General features: G+C 47.0%; 1 protein-coding gene across 1 annotated transcript in view; it reads right to left on the bottom strand.

Moving 5' to 3' along the window:
- Positions 1–8171: 8171 nt before the first annotated feature.
- ano3 (anoctamin 3) overlaps positions 8172–15473 on the bottom strand; it is an 84899-nt gene continuing 77597 nt past the window's right edge. Inside the window, 2 exon segments of the mRNA XM_038998555.1 lie at positions 8172–8354; positions 8694–8889. Coding sequence (XP_038854483.1) covers positions 8172–8354; positions 8694–8889 — 379 coding nt within the window.

Raw genomic sequence — 15473 nt, 5'->3', positions numbered from 1 at the left:
GGCAGCATCACAAAAGTCAGTCTAGGGCAAGTCACATGGTGACGTCTTCATGATTTTCGCTAATGTTCAGTGGAACGTTCCCAGAACTTCATATTATTTGCTCGGGTACAACTAAACTAATTCCTCTAATTTATGTTGTTGTTTTTCAAACAAGAGATAATTTAATGATCTGACTGTATTTCATATTTGAGGTCAATTTAAGAATGAAAACCAAATGATATTTGGAGCGCTGTTAATGTATTTTGGCATGAAAGTATGACATATGCAGTATAGTGCCTGGATGTTCCTCTCTGATACCCACGACATCCAAGCCACTGGTATGTCTAATCTGACCCAGTTTCCCTATTCCCCATGGGTACTGTTCTAAAGTAGTGCACCCTATTCCCTATGGGCCCTGTTCTAAAGTAGTGCACACTATTCCCTATGGGCCCTGTTCTAAAGTAGTGCACCCTATTCCCTATGGGCCCTGTTCTAAAGTAGTGCACCCTATTCCCTATGGGCCCTGTTCTAAAGTAGTGCACCCTATTCCCTATGGGCCCTGTTCTAAAGTAGTGCACCCTATTCCCTATGGGCCCTGTTCTAAAGTAGTGCACCCTATTCCCTATGGGCCCTGTTCTAAAGTAGTGCACCCTATTCCCTATGGGCCCTGTTCTAAAGTAGTGCACCCTATTCCCTATGGGCCCTGTTCTAAAGTAGTGCACCCTATTCCCTATGGGCCCTGTTCTAAAGTAGTGCACCCTATTCCCTATGGGCCCTGTTCTAAAGTAGTGCACCCTATTCCCTATGGGCCCTGTTCTAAAGTAGTGCACCCTATTCCCTATGGGCCCTGTTCTAAAGTAGTGCACCCTATTCCCTATGGGCCCTGTTCTAAAGTAGTGCACCCTATTCCCTATGGGCCCTGTTCTAAAGTAGTGCACCCTATTCCCTATGGGCCCTGTTCTAAAGTAGTGCACCCTATTCCCTATGGGCCCTGTTCTAAAGTAGTGCACCCTATTCCCTATGGGCCCTGTTCTAAAGTAGTGCACCCTATTCCCTATGGGCCCTGTTCTAAAGTAGTGCACCCTATTCCCTATGGGCCCTGTTCTAAAGTAGTGCACCCTATTCCCCATGGGTACTGTTCTAAAGTAGTGCACCCTATTCCCTATGGGCCCTGTTCTAAAGTAGTGCACCCTATTCCCCATGGGTACTGTTCTAAAGTAGTGCACCCTATTCCCTATGGGCCCTGTTCTAAAGTAGTGCACACTATTCCCTATGGGCCCTGTTCTAAAGTAGTGCACACTATTCCCTATGGGCCCTGTTCTAAAGTAGTGCACCCTATTCCCTATGGGCCCTGTTCTAAAGTAGTGCACCCTATTCCCTATGGGCCCTGTTCTAAAGTAGTGCACCCTATTCCCTATGGGCCCTGTTCTAAAGTAGTGCACACTATTCCCTATGGGCCCTGTTCTAAAGTAGTGCACCCTATTCCCTATGGGCCCTGTTCTAAAGTAGTGCACCCTATTCCCTATGGGCCCTGTTCTAAAGTAGTGCACCCTATTCCCCATGGGCCCTGTTCTAAAGTAGTGCACCCTATTCCCTATGGGCCCTGTTCTAAAGTAGTGCACCCTATTCCCCATGGGTACTGTTCTAAAGTAGTGCACCCTATTCCCTATGGGCCCTGTTCTAAAGTAGTGCACCCTATTCCCCATGGGTACTGTTCTAAAGTAGTGCACCCTATTCCCTATGGGCCCTGTTCTAAAGTAGTGCACCATATTCCCCATGGGTACTGTTCTAAAGTAGTGCACCCTATTCCCTATGGGCTCTGGTCAAAAGTAGTGCACCCTATTCCCTATGGGCTCTGGTCAAAAGTAGTGCACCCTATTCCCTATGGGCTCTGGTCAAAAGTAGTGCACCCTATTCCCTATGGGCTCTGGTCAAAGTAGTGCACCCTAATCCCTATGGGCTCTGGTCAAAAGTAGTGCACCCTATTCCCTATGGGCTCTGGTCAAAAGTAGTGCACCCTATTCCCTATGTGCTCTGGTCAAAAGTAGTGCCCCCTATTCCCTATGAGTCCTGTTCTAAAATAGTGCACCCTATTCCCTATGGGTCCTGTTCTAAAGTAGTGCACCCTATTCCCTATGGGTCCTGTTCTAAAGTAGTGCACCCTATTCCCTATGGGTCCTGTTCTAAAGTAGTGCACCCTATTCCCTATGGGTCCTGTTCTAAAGTAGTGCACCCTATTCCCTATGGGCCCTGTTCTAAAGTAGTGCACCCTATTCCCTATGGGTCCTGGTCAAAAGTAGTGCACCCTATTCCCTATGAGTCCTGTTCTAAAGTAGTGCACCCTATTCCCTATGGGTCCTGTTCTAAAGTAGTGCACCCTATTCCCTATGGGTCCTGTTCTAAAGTAGTGCACCCTATTCCCTATGGGTCCTGGTCAAAAGTAGTGCACCCTCTTCCCTATGAGTCCTGTTCTAAAGTAGTGCACCCTATTCCCTATGGGTCCTGTTCTAAAGTAGTGCACCCTATTCCCTATGGGTCCTGTTCTAAAGTAGTGCACCCTATTCCCTATGGGTCCTGTTCTAAAGTAGTGCACCCTATTCCCCATGGGTACTGTTCTAAAGTAGTGCACCCTATTCCCTATGGGTCCTGTTCTAAAGTAGTGCACCCTATTCCCTATGGGCCCTGTTCTAAAGTAGTGCACCCTATTCCCTATGAGTCCTGTTCTAAAGTAGTGCACCCTATTCCCCATGGGTTCTGTTCTAAAGTAGTGCACCCTATTCCCTATGGGCCCTGTTCTAAAGTAGTGCACCCTATTCCCTATGAGTCCTGTTCTAAAGTAGTGCACCCTATTCCCTATGGGCCCTGTTCTAAAGTAGTGCACCCTATTCCCTATGAGTCCTGTTCTAAAGTAGTGCACCCTATTCCCTATGGGTCCTGTTCTAAAGTAGTGCACCCTATTCCCTATGGGCCCTGTTCTAAAGTAGTGCACCCTATTCCCCATGGGTACTGTTCTAAAGTAGTGCACCCTATTCCCTATGGGCCCTGTTCTAAAGTAGTGCACACTATTCCCTATGGGCCCTGTTCTAAAGTAGTGCACACTATTCCCTATGGGCCCTGTTCTAAAGTAGTGCACCCTATTCCCTATGGGCCCTGTTCTAAAGTAGTGCACCCTATTCCCTATGGGCCCTGTTCTAAAGTAGTGCACCCTATTCCCTATGGGCCCTGTTCTAAAGTAGTGCACACTATTCCCTATGGGCCCTGTTCTAAAGTAGTGCACCCTATTCCCTATGGGCCCTGTTCTAAAGTAGTGCACCCTATTCCCTATGGGCCCTGTTCTAAAGTAGTGCACCCTATTCCCCATGGGCCCTGTTCTAAAGTAGTGCACCCTATTCCCTATGGGCCCTGTTCTAAAGTAGTGCACCCTATTCCCCATGGGTACTGTTCTAAAGTAGTGCACCCTATTCCCTATGGGCCCTGTTCTAAAGTAGTGCACCCTATTCCCCATGGGTACTGTTCTAAAGTAGTGCACCCTATTCCCTATGGGCCCTGTTCTAAAGTAGTGCACCATATTCCCCATGGGTACTGTTCTAAAGTAGTGCACCCTATTCCCTATGGGCTCTGGTCAAAAGTAGTGCACCCTATTCCCTATGGGCTCTGGTCAAAAGTAGTGCACCCTATTCCCTATGGGCTCTGGTCAAAAGTAGTGCACCCTATTCCCTATGGGCTCTGGTCAAAGTAGTGCACCCTAATCCCTATGGGCTCTGGTCAAAAGTAGTGCACCCTATTCCCTATGGGCTCTGGTCAAAAGTAGTGCACCCTATTCCCTATGTGCTCTGGTCAAAAGTAGTGCCCCCTATTCCCTATGAGTCCTGTTCTAAAATAGTGCACCCTATTCCCTATGGGTCCTGTTCTAAAGTAGTGCACCCTATTCCCTATGGGTCCTGTTCTAAAGTAGTGCACCCTATTCCCTATGGGTCCTGTTCTAAAGTAGTGCACCCTATTCCCTATGGGTCCTGTTCTAAAGTAGTGCACCCTATTCCCTATGGGCCCTGTTCTAAAGTAGTGCACCCTATTCCCTATGGGTCCTGGTCAAAAGTAGTGCACCCTATTCCCTATGAGTCCTGTTCTAAAGTAGTGCACCCTATTCCCTATGGGTCCTGTTCTAAAGTAGTGCACCCTATTCCCTATGGGTCCTGTTCTAAAGTAGTGCACCCTATTCCCTATGGGTCCTGGTCAAAAGTAGTGCACCCTCTTCCCTATGAGTCCTGTTCTAAAGTAGTGCACCCTATTCCCTATGGGTCCTGTTCTAAAGTAGTGCACCCTATTCCCTATGGGTCCTGTTCTAAAGTAGTGCACCCTATTCCCTATGGGTCCTGTTCTAAAGTAGTGCACCCTATTCCCCATGGGTACTGTTCTAAAGTAGTGCACCCTATTCCCTATGGGTCCTGTTCTAAAGTAGTGCACCCTATTCCCTATGGGCCCTGTTCTAAAGTAGTGCACCCTATTCCCTATGAGTCCTGTTCTAAAGTAGTGCACCCTATTCCCCATGGGTTCTGTTCTAAAGTAGTGCACCCTATTCCCTATGGGCCCTGTTCTAAAGTAGTGCACCCTATTCCCTATGAGTCCTGTTCTAAAGTAGTGCACCCTATTCCCTATGGGCCCTGTTCTAAAGTAGTGCACCCTATTCCCTATGAGTCCTGTTCTAAAGTAGTGCACCCTATTCCCTATGGGTCCTGTTCTAAAGTAGTGCACCCTATTCCCTATGGGTCCTGTTCTAAAGTAGTGCACCCTATTCCCTATGAGTCCTGGTCAAAAGTAGTGCACCCTATTCCCTATGAGTCCCGTTCTAAAGTAGTGCACCCTATTCCCTATGAGTCCTGTTCTAAAGTAGTGCACCCTATTCCCTATGGGTCCTGTTCTAAAGTAGTGCACCCTATTCCCTATGGGTCCTGTTCTAAAGTAGTGCACCCTATTCCCTATGAGTCCTGGTCAAAAGTAGTGCACCCTATTCCCTATGAGTCCCGTTCTAAAGTAGTGCACCCTATTCCCTATGAGTCCTGTTCTAAAGTAGTGCACCCTATTCCCCATGGGTACTGTTCTAAAGTAGTGCACCCTATTCCCTATGAGTCCTGTTCTAAAGTAGTGCACCCTATTCCCTATGAGTCCTGTTCTAAAGTAGTGCACCCTATTTCCTATGGGTCCTGGTCAAAAGTAGTGCACCCTATTCCCTATGAGTCCTGTTCTAAAGTAGTGCACCTGTCACGTTCCTGACCTGTTTTCTGTTGTTTTGTATGTGTGTGATGGTCAGGGCGTGAGTTTTGGGTGGGCAGTCTATGTTTTCCGTTTCTATGTTGGTTTTGGGTTGCCTGGTATGGCTCTTGATTAGAGGCAGGTGTTTTGCGTTTTCCTCTAATTGAGAGTCATATTAAGGTAGGTTGTTCTCACTGTTTGTTGGTGGGTGATTGTCTCCTGTGTCCTTGTCGGTGTACCACACGAGACTGTAGCGTTTGTTCGGTATTTGTGTAGTCTGTTTTCCCTGTCCGTGCGTTCTTCGTGTTTTATGTAAGTACTCTCGTTCAGGTCTGTCTTCTTCGGTTTGTTGTTTTGTAAAATATTCAAGTGTTCTTCGTGTGTTTAGTTTTGTCTTGTAAATAAAGTTTCATGATGTATTCACAACCCGCTGCACGTTGGTCAAATCCATGCTACTCCTCTTCTGATGAGGAGAAGGAGGAAGCGCGTTACAGCACCCTATTCCCTATGAGTCCTGTTCTAAAGTAGTGCACCCTATTCCCTATGGGTCCTGGTCTAAAGTAGTGCACTACCAAGGGATTAGGGTGCCATTTGGGATGCATATACAGCCACATTCTGAGTGCTTCCAGTAGCCAGTGAGAAAACAGATTATCTGCTTCCAGTAGCCAGTAGCCAGTGAGAAAACAGATTCTCTGCTTCCAGTAGCCAATGAGAAAACAGATTCTCTGCTTCCAGTAGCCAATGAGAAAACAGATTCTCTGCTTCCATTAGCCAGTGAGAAAACAGATCCTCTGCTTCCAGTAGCCAGTGAGAAAACAGATTCTCTGCTTCCAGTAGCCAGTGAGAAAACAGATTCTCTGCTTCCAGTAGCCAGTGAGAAAACAGATTCTCTGCTTCCAGTAGCCAGTGAGAAAACAGATTCTCTGCTTCCAGTAGCCAGTGAGAAAACAGATTCTCTGCTTCCAGTAGCCAGTGAGAAAACAGATTCTCTGCTTCCAGTAGCCAATGAGAAACTGATTCTGTAAATGGAAGAACAGATTTTCCAGTGCGCTCACTGCCCTCCAGTGCCTGTACAGTATAGTTCACTACAGGACTCACATGTTGCTGATGGGTTGGTTTTCTCTACTTGCAGAGCTATCAACAGAGGAAAATAAATGCCAGAATTTGGCAGTTATATTTTCATATTTTTCTTATCACAACATTCCTCCAAATGAAATCCTTGGGGGACAGACAGTTCAGTTTGTTGTTGTAAATCATACTGGAGAAAAATTACAAGAAACATTTTTCTTGCACGTACAGTAAAGCATTTGCAGCAACAACAGGCACGAGTGATGTTTGTGACACATTTTGTGGTTGGTTAAAACTGTAGTAATATCAACACACCATATTCACATACTAGCATCCACAACTCAGGACACAGTCAAGCTCAGCAATATTATAAATACATGTCTAACATTCAGCTCACACAGAATAGAAACGGACTTTGCAGTAACCCAGGCATCAAGACAGGGACGTTGTCTATCCAAGAAAATACAAAAACGAAATGAACCATGCATTTTACATGATTTAAATAGAGATAATTAAACCTCTATCAAACTTCTGAACGGTAACATCTTCCCAGATATGCTGCAAGTTCAACAAATTAACCAAAATGCTTTTAACGAATCAGCATGCTTCGAGGGCAATATTACTTAGTCATTATGCATAAACAACATTATTATTGTCCATTGTTTTTTTTTGTTGGTAGACACGTACATACGTCAATAGAATCACTTAAGCAACAAGAGGAACCACTATCAGTACCACAGTACAGTAGCACAGTCAGGCAGCCACATAGGACAGTGACTGGCCCTTACCAAGTCCATGGAAGACAAACACAGAACACACAGCCGTGTTGTGAACTGCACCGGACCGGACCGGAGTGTCTTATGTCATAGCAGGCTGCTATAGGCTAGCTGCCACATAGAGAAGAGCGACGTAGAAATAGAATGACATAGAAAGGGACAAAGGCCCTCAGACCACAGCAATTTGACGGGTGCACTCAATATGGCCGCAAGTCTTGTCCACCCATTACGGACCGTTGACTTGAATGGGGATGTCCGTTCTAGTCATTCTGTGTCTATGGAGAGTGCTATGAGAGTGAGACGAGAAGAGAGCAGACAGTCAGTAGTGAACTGATCTGCAGCCCTTGTTCTGCATAGTAAACATTACAATTGGATAGGTAGGTCTCTCCCCCCATTCGTAGTCAGGACAACGACACAGGACAGGCGTGACAGGGAACAGACAGGGACTAGGCCTCCTGCTGGATGGAGAGCTGAAAGGAGAGGTGGGGGACAGTAACAGAGATGGGAGCAGGGGACAAGTACGGGGCACAGTAACAGAGATGGGAGCAGGAGACAAGTACGGGGTACAGTAACAGAGATGGGAGCAGGGGACAGGTACAGGGCACAGTAACAGAGATGGGAGCAGGGGACAAGTACAGGGCACAGTAACAGAGATGGGAGCAGGGGACAGGTACGGGGTACAGTAACAAAGATGGGAGCAGGGGACAAGTACGGGGCACAGTAACAGAGATGGGAGCAGGGGACAAGTACGGGGCACAGTAACAGAGATGGGAGCAGGGGACAAGTACGGGACACAGTAACAGAGATGGGAGCAGGGGACAAGTACGGGGTACAGGGAAGGATGGTGGGAGGGCCTCAGGTCTGGTGACAGAAGACGGCCTCTTTGGTGTGCAGAGGGGAACATGTGATCTGAGTGCATATGTTTGTGTGTGTGTGTGTGTTGGTGTGTGTATTAAGTGTACTGTGTGTGTGTGTGTGTGCGTGCGTGCGTGCGTGCGTGCGTGCGTGCGTGCGTGCGTGCGTGCGTGTATATGATTTAGGTGTGCAGACGAGGTACTGTATGTAGTACAGGGGGGACGTAACATAACATGACTAACACTAAGGCCACTCGTGGTGATATCTCCTGCCGTTCTTCTTCCTCTCCTTCTGCAGGTGCTCCAGCTCTGCTTCATACATCATCTCCTGCATCAGGTACTTCTCCCGCCGCATGCGGTCACACAGACTCTTGGGCATGTCTGGGATCAGGTACGCGATGAACGACTTAATGCCAAACACCAGGTGCTGAGGGTGGAAATGGAGAAAGAACAAGACTTTGTTGTCCATTGTCATTTTCAGATCACAGAAAATCAACACAGGCAAACATAAACTCCCTGATGGGTTTTAAGGGATAGGTTCCTTGCTTAAGGGAACATGGGCAGGACATAGCATCTGGGATATCTAGAATCCCCAGAGTACTGGTAAACCAGTTGCAAGCCAATCTCTCTAATCTCAGCAGTATGTGAAGGTACAGTGTCGGGGAAAAGTATTTGCCCACTTTCTGATTTTCAGGTCATTGAATCATACTGCCTGAAACACCTAATGAGTGATCAAGACAGACAGAGCATGGACGTGCTGACGTACCTCGAAGACGATGATAAAGGCTAGTCTTGCAGCCAGGACGTGCCAGAACTGCAGAGTGAAGTCGTATGGTACTGGGCTCCAGGGAGAGGCTCTGTAGTCTCTGTACCTGCAGTATCTATTCTGCTCCTCACTCACGTTCCAGTGCGCGCCCATGTCAAACACCGACAGACTGCTGTTCATGTAGCCTTGCAGACACCTGCCAGGGAGAGAGACGGGGCTCAGAAACCAAGACAAACTGGAAGACATGAACCAAGGAACCAAATCTTGTGTGTGCTAAATAGCTGTCACAAGAGACTAATGTTGCTGTAGAATGGTCTGCCCTTTTATGCAGGGTTGGGTAGGTCACTTTCTAAACGCAATCCATAACAGTTACTAGTTACTTGTCCAAAATTGTAATAATCTACGTAACTTTTTGGATTACCTAAACTCAGTAATGTAATTCCATTTTAGATTTATTTCACCTTAAGAGGCATTAGAAGAAGACACAAATGAATATCACCAATTGAACAACATCTAGTGCATGATAAATACATTTTAAGAGTTTACATAGCTGGCCATAAATGGATGTTCAATTTTACTTTATGGGTTGGTTATGTAGGCTTCTTCTAACACCTTTGCTTTCTACTACCGATAATAATGTGATTAGGCTAGATCTTTACGTTAAAAAACAAAGTCTGTCAGATTTACAGTCATTCCAATTAACTGAACACCCCCTTGATCTTCAATAATAATATGGTGGGAATTACAAACTCTGTTATGGACAGACAATGTATAATCCTTAAACCTGTACATTTCCACTGTCTGTTTCTGTCACGTAAAAAGAAGCAAGTGTTTTTTTCCACTCTTGCGTTTGTGTAACTTAGGAACGCAGCCAAAGACAAAGAGCCGTCTGAGAGTTGCTACAGTTTTCGAACCATCCTGTTCAAAGGGCACAGCTGTGTGGAGATATGAAGAGAACAGAGTCCAGCTTGAGATAGTAACACAACTGGTGTTGTCACTTGTTTGTACACTATGTTCCCACCATGATCTCACACACCTGCTAAACTGCCACGTAGACAAAATAGGTTGTATTTTCCTATAAAAGCTGAGACCCAACTCTTTCGTTCGTTGAGCCTTAACTCTGCACCATTGAGTAATTGTTCATTGCTCCAGATTTGCAAATCTTGTAAAACAATTGTTGTTAGAAGAATCTATAGTCTCTCTTCCTTTCTGGTTAGAATTTCCACGACAATTCTTGGCGACGAGGATGGGATGTCTAACTCCGCTTGCTGATCGTTCCCAGGGGCACTCAAGGTTAAATGCGCCGGGGCCACGTTAGGTGTGGCTCAGGGAGTCCACACTCCACTCAAAGGAGCAGAAGGGACCCGCCATGGACCCAGGAGGGAGCGTCAGTGGACTGATTCGCCATCCCAAACAGACAAAATTCATTAAGAGTGAGACTGTTCTGGGAACAGGTTGTGTACATTAGATCCTTTGTTTAAGAATTTCCATGACAATAGGACTTGGAAATATGGAAATATAGATTAGCCAAATAGCTTTACATGAGCATAACCCAAAATTAAGGATTTATTAGCCTACTCTGTTGTTTATGATTTTGTTGTCATGGAGGACTGATTCATCTCATTGCTTTGAGTTGAAGGGAGGAACTCCCTCAAATTTTTATTCCATAGTCTAGGATCCGCACAATGCAGCCATTGCAAGAGCGCATTTTTCACTGTCTTTCCACTGGTCGATGATTGATAGATAGGAGGCTTAAACTTGTTCAATTCAACCAGTATTGTGTTAAAATACACATATACATTTGTGAACAGCCACCCACAACAACCACAATCCGTAAGGCGCAAATATCTGAATGAGAGAGCAGCAGACCATTTTATGTCAATGATGTATTAAGTGCCTTGCAAAAATGTTATGTAAAACAAAATCCACAGGAGTTGATTATCTTGATCCCTTTCTACTGCAGCTTTCTGCCCCCCTTATTGTATAACTTTTGACCCCACATTTTTTATTGAAAAATTGCTTCTGGTGCTATCCCTAAGATCAGGAAGGCGGCATGTGTCCTCCACCTTCACAAAGGTGGGGACCCTTCTGACCTAGATAACTACTGCCCAATTTCGAAACTAGTGTATCTTGTTTTGAAAAAATATTAAAATCACAAACTCTAAGCTAAGTGTCACGTTCCTGACCTGTTTTCTGTTATTTTTGTATGTGTTTAGTTGGTCAGGGCGTGAGTTGGGGTGGGCATTCTATGTTTTGTGTTTCTATGTTTAGGTGGTTTGTAATTAGCCTTATATGGTTCTCAATCAGAGACAGGTGTTTGACTTTTCCTCTGATTGAGAATCATATAAAGGTAGGCTGTTCACACTGTTTGTTTGTGGGTGGTTGTCTTCTGTGTCTGTGTATGTTGCACCACACGGGACTGTTTCGGTTTGTTCGTTCGTTTGATGTAGTCTGTTCCTGTTCGTGAGTTCTTCGTGTCTTTATGTAAGTTCCATGTTCAGGTCTGTATACATCGTTCGTTTTCTTATTTTGTAGTTTGTTGAAGTGTGTTCGGTTTTCGTCTGTACTTTAATAAACTTCGTTATGTCCAAATATCACGCTGCACTTTGGTCCAATCCCTACTCCTCCTCTTCGTCTGAAGAGGAGGAGGACAGACGTTACAGAACCACCCACCAACCATGGAGCAAGCAGCGTGAGAGGAACCAACAGCAGCGGCCAAAGAACCAGGACTCGTGGACTTGGGAGGAGATATTGAATGGAGAAGGACCCTGGGCTAAGGCAGGAGAGAATCACCGCTCTCGGGAAGAGAAGTAGGCAGCTAAAGCCCAGGAGCGGTGGTATGAGGAGGCAGCAAGGAGACGTGGCTGGAAGCCTGTGAGTAAACCCCAAAAATTTCTTGATGGGGGGGGCTAGAAGGGAGAGTGGCGAAGTCAGGTAGGAGACCTGCGCCCACTCCCTGTACTTACCGTGGAGAGCGAGAGTACGGGCAGACACCATGTTACGCAGTAGAGCGCATGGTGTCTCCTGTACGTGTGCACAGCCCGGTGCGGTACATACCAGCTCCTCGTATCGGCCGGGCCAGATTGAGTATTGAGCCGGATGTCATGAAGCCGGCCCTACATATCTGGCCACCAGTACGACTCCTCGGGCCGGCTTACATGGCACCAGCCTTACGCATGGTGTCCCCGGTTCGCCTACATAGCCCGGTGCGGGTTATTCCACCTCCCCGCACTGGTCGGGCGACGGGGAGCATACAACCAGGTAAGGTTGGGCAGGCTCAGTGCTCAAGGGAGCCAGTACGCCTGCACGGTCAGGTATTTCCGGCGCCACCTTCCCGCTCCAGGTCAGTACCACCAGTGCCTACACCACGCACCAGGCTTCCTGTGCTTCTCCAGAGCCCTGTTCCTCCTCCACGCACTCTCCCTGTGGTGCGTGTCTCCAGCCCAGTGCCTCCAGTTCCGGCACCACGCATCAAGCGTCCTGTGCGTCTTCAGAGCCCTGTACGCACTGTTCTTTCTCCCCGTACTCGCCCTGATGTGCGTGCCCTCAGCCCGGTACCACCAGTGCCGGTACCACGCACCAGGCCTATAGTACGCTTTGAGAGTCCAGTGTGCCCTGTTGTTGTTCCCCGCACTAGCCTGAAGGTGCGTAGCTTTAGCCCAGTACCTCCAGTTCCGGCACCACGCACCAGGCCTACAGTGCCAGAGTCTGCCGTCTGCCCAACGGCGCCTGAACTGCCCGTCTGCCCAACACCATCTGAACTGCCCGTCTGCCCAACGCCGTCTGAACTGCCCGTCTGCCCAACGCCGTCTGAACTGTCCGTCTGCCAAGCGCCGCATGAACTGCCCGTCTGTACTGAGCCTTCAAAGCCGCCCGTCTGTACTGAGCCTGCAAAGCCGCCCGTCTGCCATGAGCCTTCAGAGCCGTCCGCCAGACAGGAGCCGCTAGAGCCTTCCGCCAGACAGGAGCCGCTAGAGCCTTCCGCCAGACAGGAGCAGCCAAAGCCTTCCGCCAGACAGGAGCAGCCAGAGCCTTCCGCCAGACAGGATCAGCCAGAGCCTTCCGCCAGACAGGATCAGCCAGAGCCTTCCGCCAGACAGGATCAGCCAGAGCCTTCCGCCAGACAGGATCAGCCAGAGCCTTCCGCCAGACAGGATCAGCCAGATCCTTCCGCCAGACAGGATCAGCCAGAGCCTTCCGCCAGACAGGATCAGCCAGAGCCGTCAGCGAGCCATGACCAGCCAGAGCCGTCAGCGAGCCATGACCAGCCAGAGCCGTCATCCAGCCATGACCAGCCAGAGCCGTCATCCAGCCATGACCAGCCAGAGCCGTCATCCAGCCAGGATCCGCCAGTCATTCTGGTGTTGCCCCTCATTCTGGTGTTGCCCCTCATTCTGGTGTTGCCCCTCATTCCGGTGCTGCCCCTCATTCCGGTGCTGCCCCTCATTCCGGTGCTGCCCCTTAATCCAGTAGGGTTAATTTGGAGGGTGGTCATTGGGAGGAGGTTAAAGAAGCGGGGATTTATTATGGTGGGATGGGGACCACGCCCAGAGCCTGAGCCGCCACCGTGAACAGATGCCCACCCAGACCCTCCCCTAGACTTTTGGTGGTGCGTCCGGAGTTCGCACCTTGAGGGGGGGGTTCTGTCACGTTCCTGACCTGTTTTCTGTTATTTTTGTATGTGTTTAGTTGGTCAGGGCGTGAGTTGGGGTGGGCATTCTATGTTTTGTGTTTCTATGTTTAGGTGGTTTGTAATTAGCTTTATATGGTTCTCAATCAGAGACAGGTGTTTGACTTTTCCTCTGATTGAGAATCATATAAAGGTAGGCTGTTCACACTGTTTGTTTGTGGGTGGTTGTCTTCTGTGTCTGTGTATGTTGCACCACACGGGACTGTTTCGGTTTGTTCGTTCGTTTGATGTAGTCTGTTCCTGTTCGTGAGTTCTTCGTGTCTTATGTAAGTTCCATGTTCAGGTCTGTATACATCGTTCGTTTTCTTATTTTGTAGTTTGTTGAAGTGTGTTCGGTTTTCGTCTGTACTTTAATAAACTTCGTTATGTCCAAATATCACGCTGCACTTTGGTCCAATCCCTACTCCTCCTCTTCGTCTGAAGAGGAGGAGGACAGCCGTTACACTAAGAGCTTTTTTTTTAAACTTAAAATTATAGGTTATCTGAAATCGGCCTCGACCAGGTGTCTTGCAAATGGTTTGGGAACTATCTGTCAGACAGGACACAAACGTGTGCATTCTGATGGTGTCATGTTACATCAATATAACTACAGGTGTCCCGCAGGGTTTGATTTGGGACCTGTCCTCCTTACCATTTACATACACCTTTCACAGATCATTATTTACACGGGAATCTGCACTGAACAAAAATATGAACACAACATGTAAAGTGTTGATCCCATATTTCATGAGCTGAAATAAAAGAACCCCGGAATTTTCCATACGCACAAAAATAGTATTTCTTTAAAATATTTTGCAAAAATTTGTTCACCTCCCTGTTAGTGAGCATTTTTCCTTTGCCAAGATAATACATCCACCTGACAGGTGTGGCATATCAATAAGCTGATTAAACATCATGATAATTACACAGGTGCACCTTGTGCTTTGGACAATAAAAGGCCACTCTAAAATGTGCAGTTTCTTCACACAACACAGATGCCTCAACTTTTGATGGAGCGTGCAATTGGCATGCTGACAGCGGGAATGTCCCCCAGAGCTGTTAACAGAGAATTTAATGTTAATTTCTCTACCATAAGCCGCCTCCAATGTAATTTTAGAAAATTTGGCAGTACGTCCAACCGGCTGACAGCCACAGACCACATGTATGGTGTTGTGTGGGCGAGTGGTTTGCTGATGTCCCATGGTGGCGGTGGGGTTATGGTATGGGCAGGCATGAGCTACGGACAACGAACACAATTGCATTTTATCAATGCCAATTTGAATGCACAGAGATACTGTGATGAGATCCTGAGGCCATTCATCCGCTGCCAACACCTCATTTTTCTGTATGATAATGCACCACTCCATGTCGCAAGGATCTGTACACAATTCCTGGAAGCTGAAAATATCCCAGTTCTTCCATGGCATACTCTCACCAGACATGTCACCCATTGAGCATGGTTGGGATGCTCTGAACGACGTGTACGACACCGTGTCCCAGGTCCCGCCAATATCCAGCAACTTCGCACAGCCATTGAAGAGGAGTGGAGTGGGACAACATTCCTCAGGCTACAATCAACTACCTGATCAACTCTATGCAAAGGAGATGTGTCGTGCTGCATGAGGCAAATTGTGGTCACACCCGATACTAACTGGTTTTCTGATCCACTCCCCAACAGATTAGGGTTTTATTATTTTATCGGTATTTTACAAATGTTACATCCTGAGAATAAATCACTTTTCTCCAGGGCAACCCGGTACTTCCCGCAAAAACCATAAGTGTCATTCAAAAGCAAATAAAGCATATAAATAATATAAATAGGCCTATGTCTGGATTTGATTAGAGCTTTGATCGAAAATTCAAGCCTGATGCAACCTGAGCCTGATGAGCCATACATTAAATACATTTTACGAGCCCTACATTAACAATATTTAATGAGCCCAAAGACCAAAAAAGTCCAAATGATTGTGCCGTTATCCAATACATATATGATATAAGCTACTGCACATTACACACGACAGAAACACATAAAAGCCTGTAAGTCTAGCTAGCTATATGCTCTCTTGGGTAAATACATTAAACTAGCTCCAGTAGGCTAATATTTTTGAGTG

The sequence above is a fragment of the Salvelinus namaycush genome, chromosome 8, assembly GCF_016432855.1.
Source record: "Salvelinus namaycush isolate Seneca chromosome 8, SaNama_1.0, whole genome shotgun sequence".
NCBI lineage: Eukaryota > Metazoa > Chordata > Actinopteri > Salmoniformes > Salmonidae > Salvelinus > Salvelinus namaycush.
This window is presented reverse-complemented; position numbering and strand designations above follow the sequence as displayed.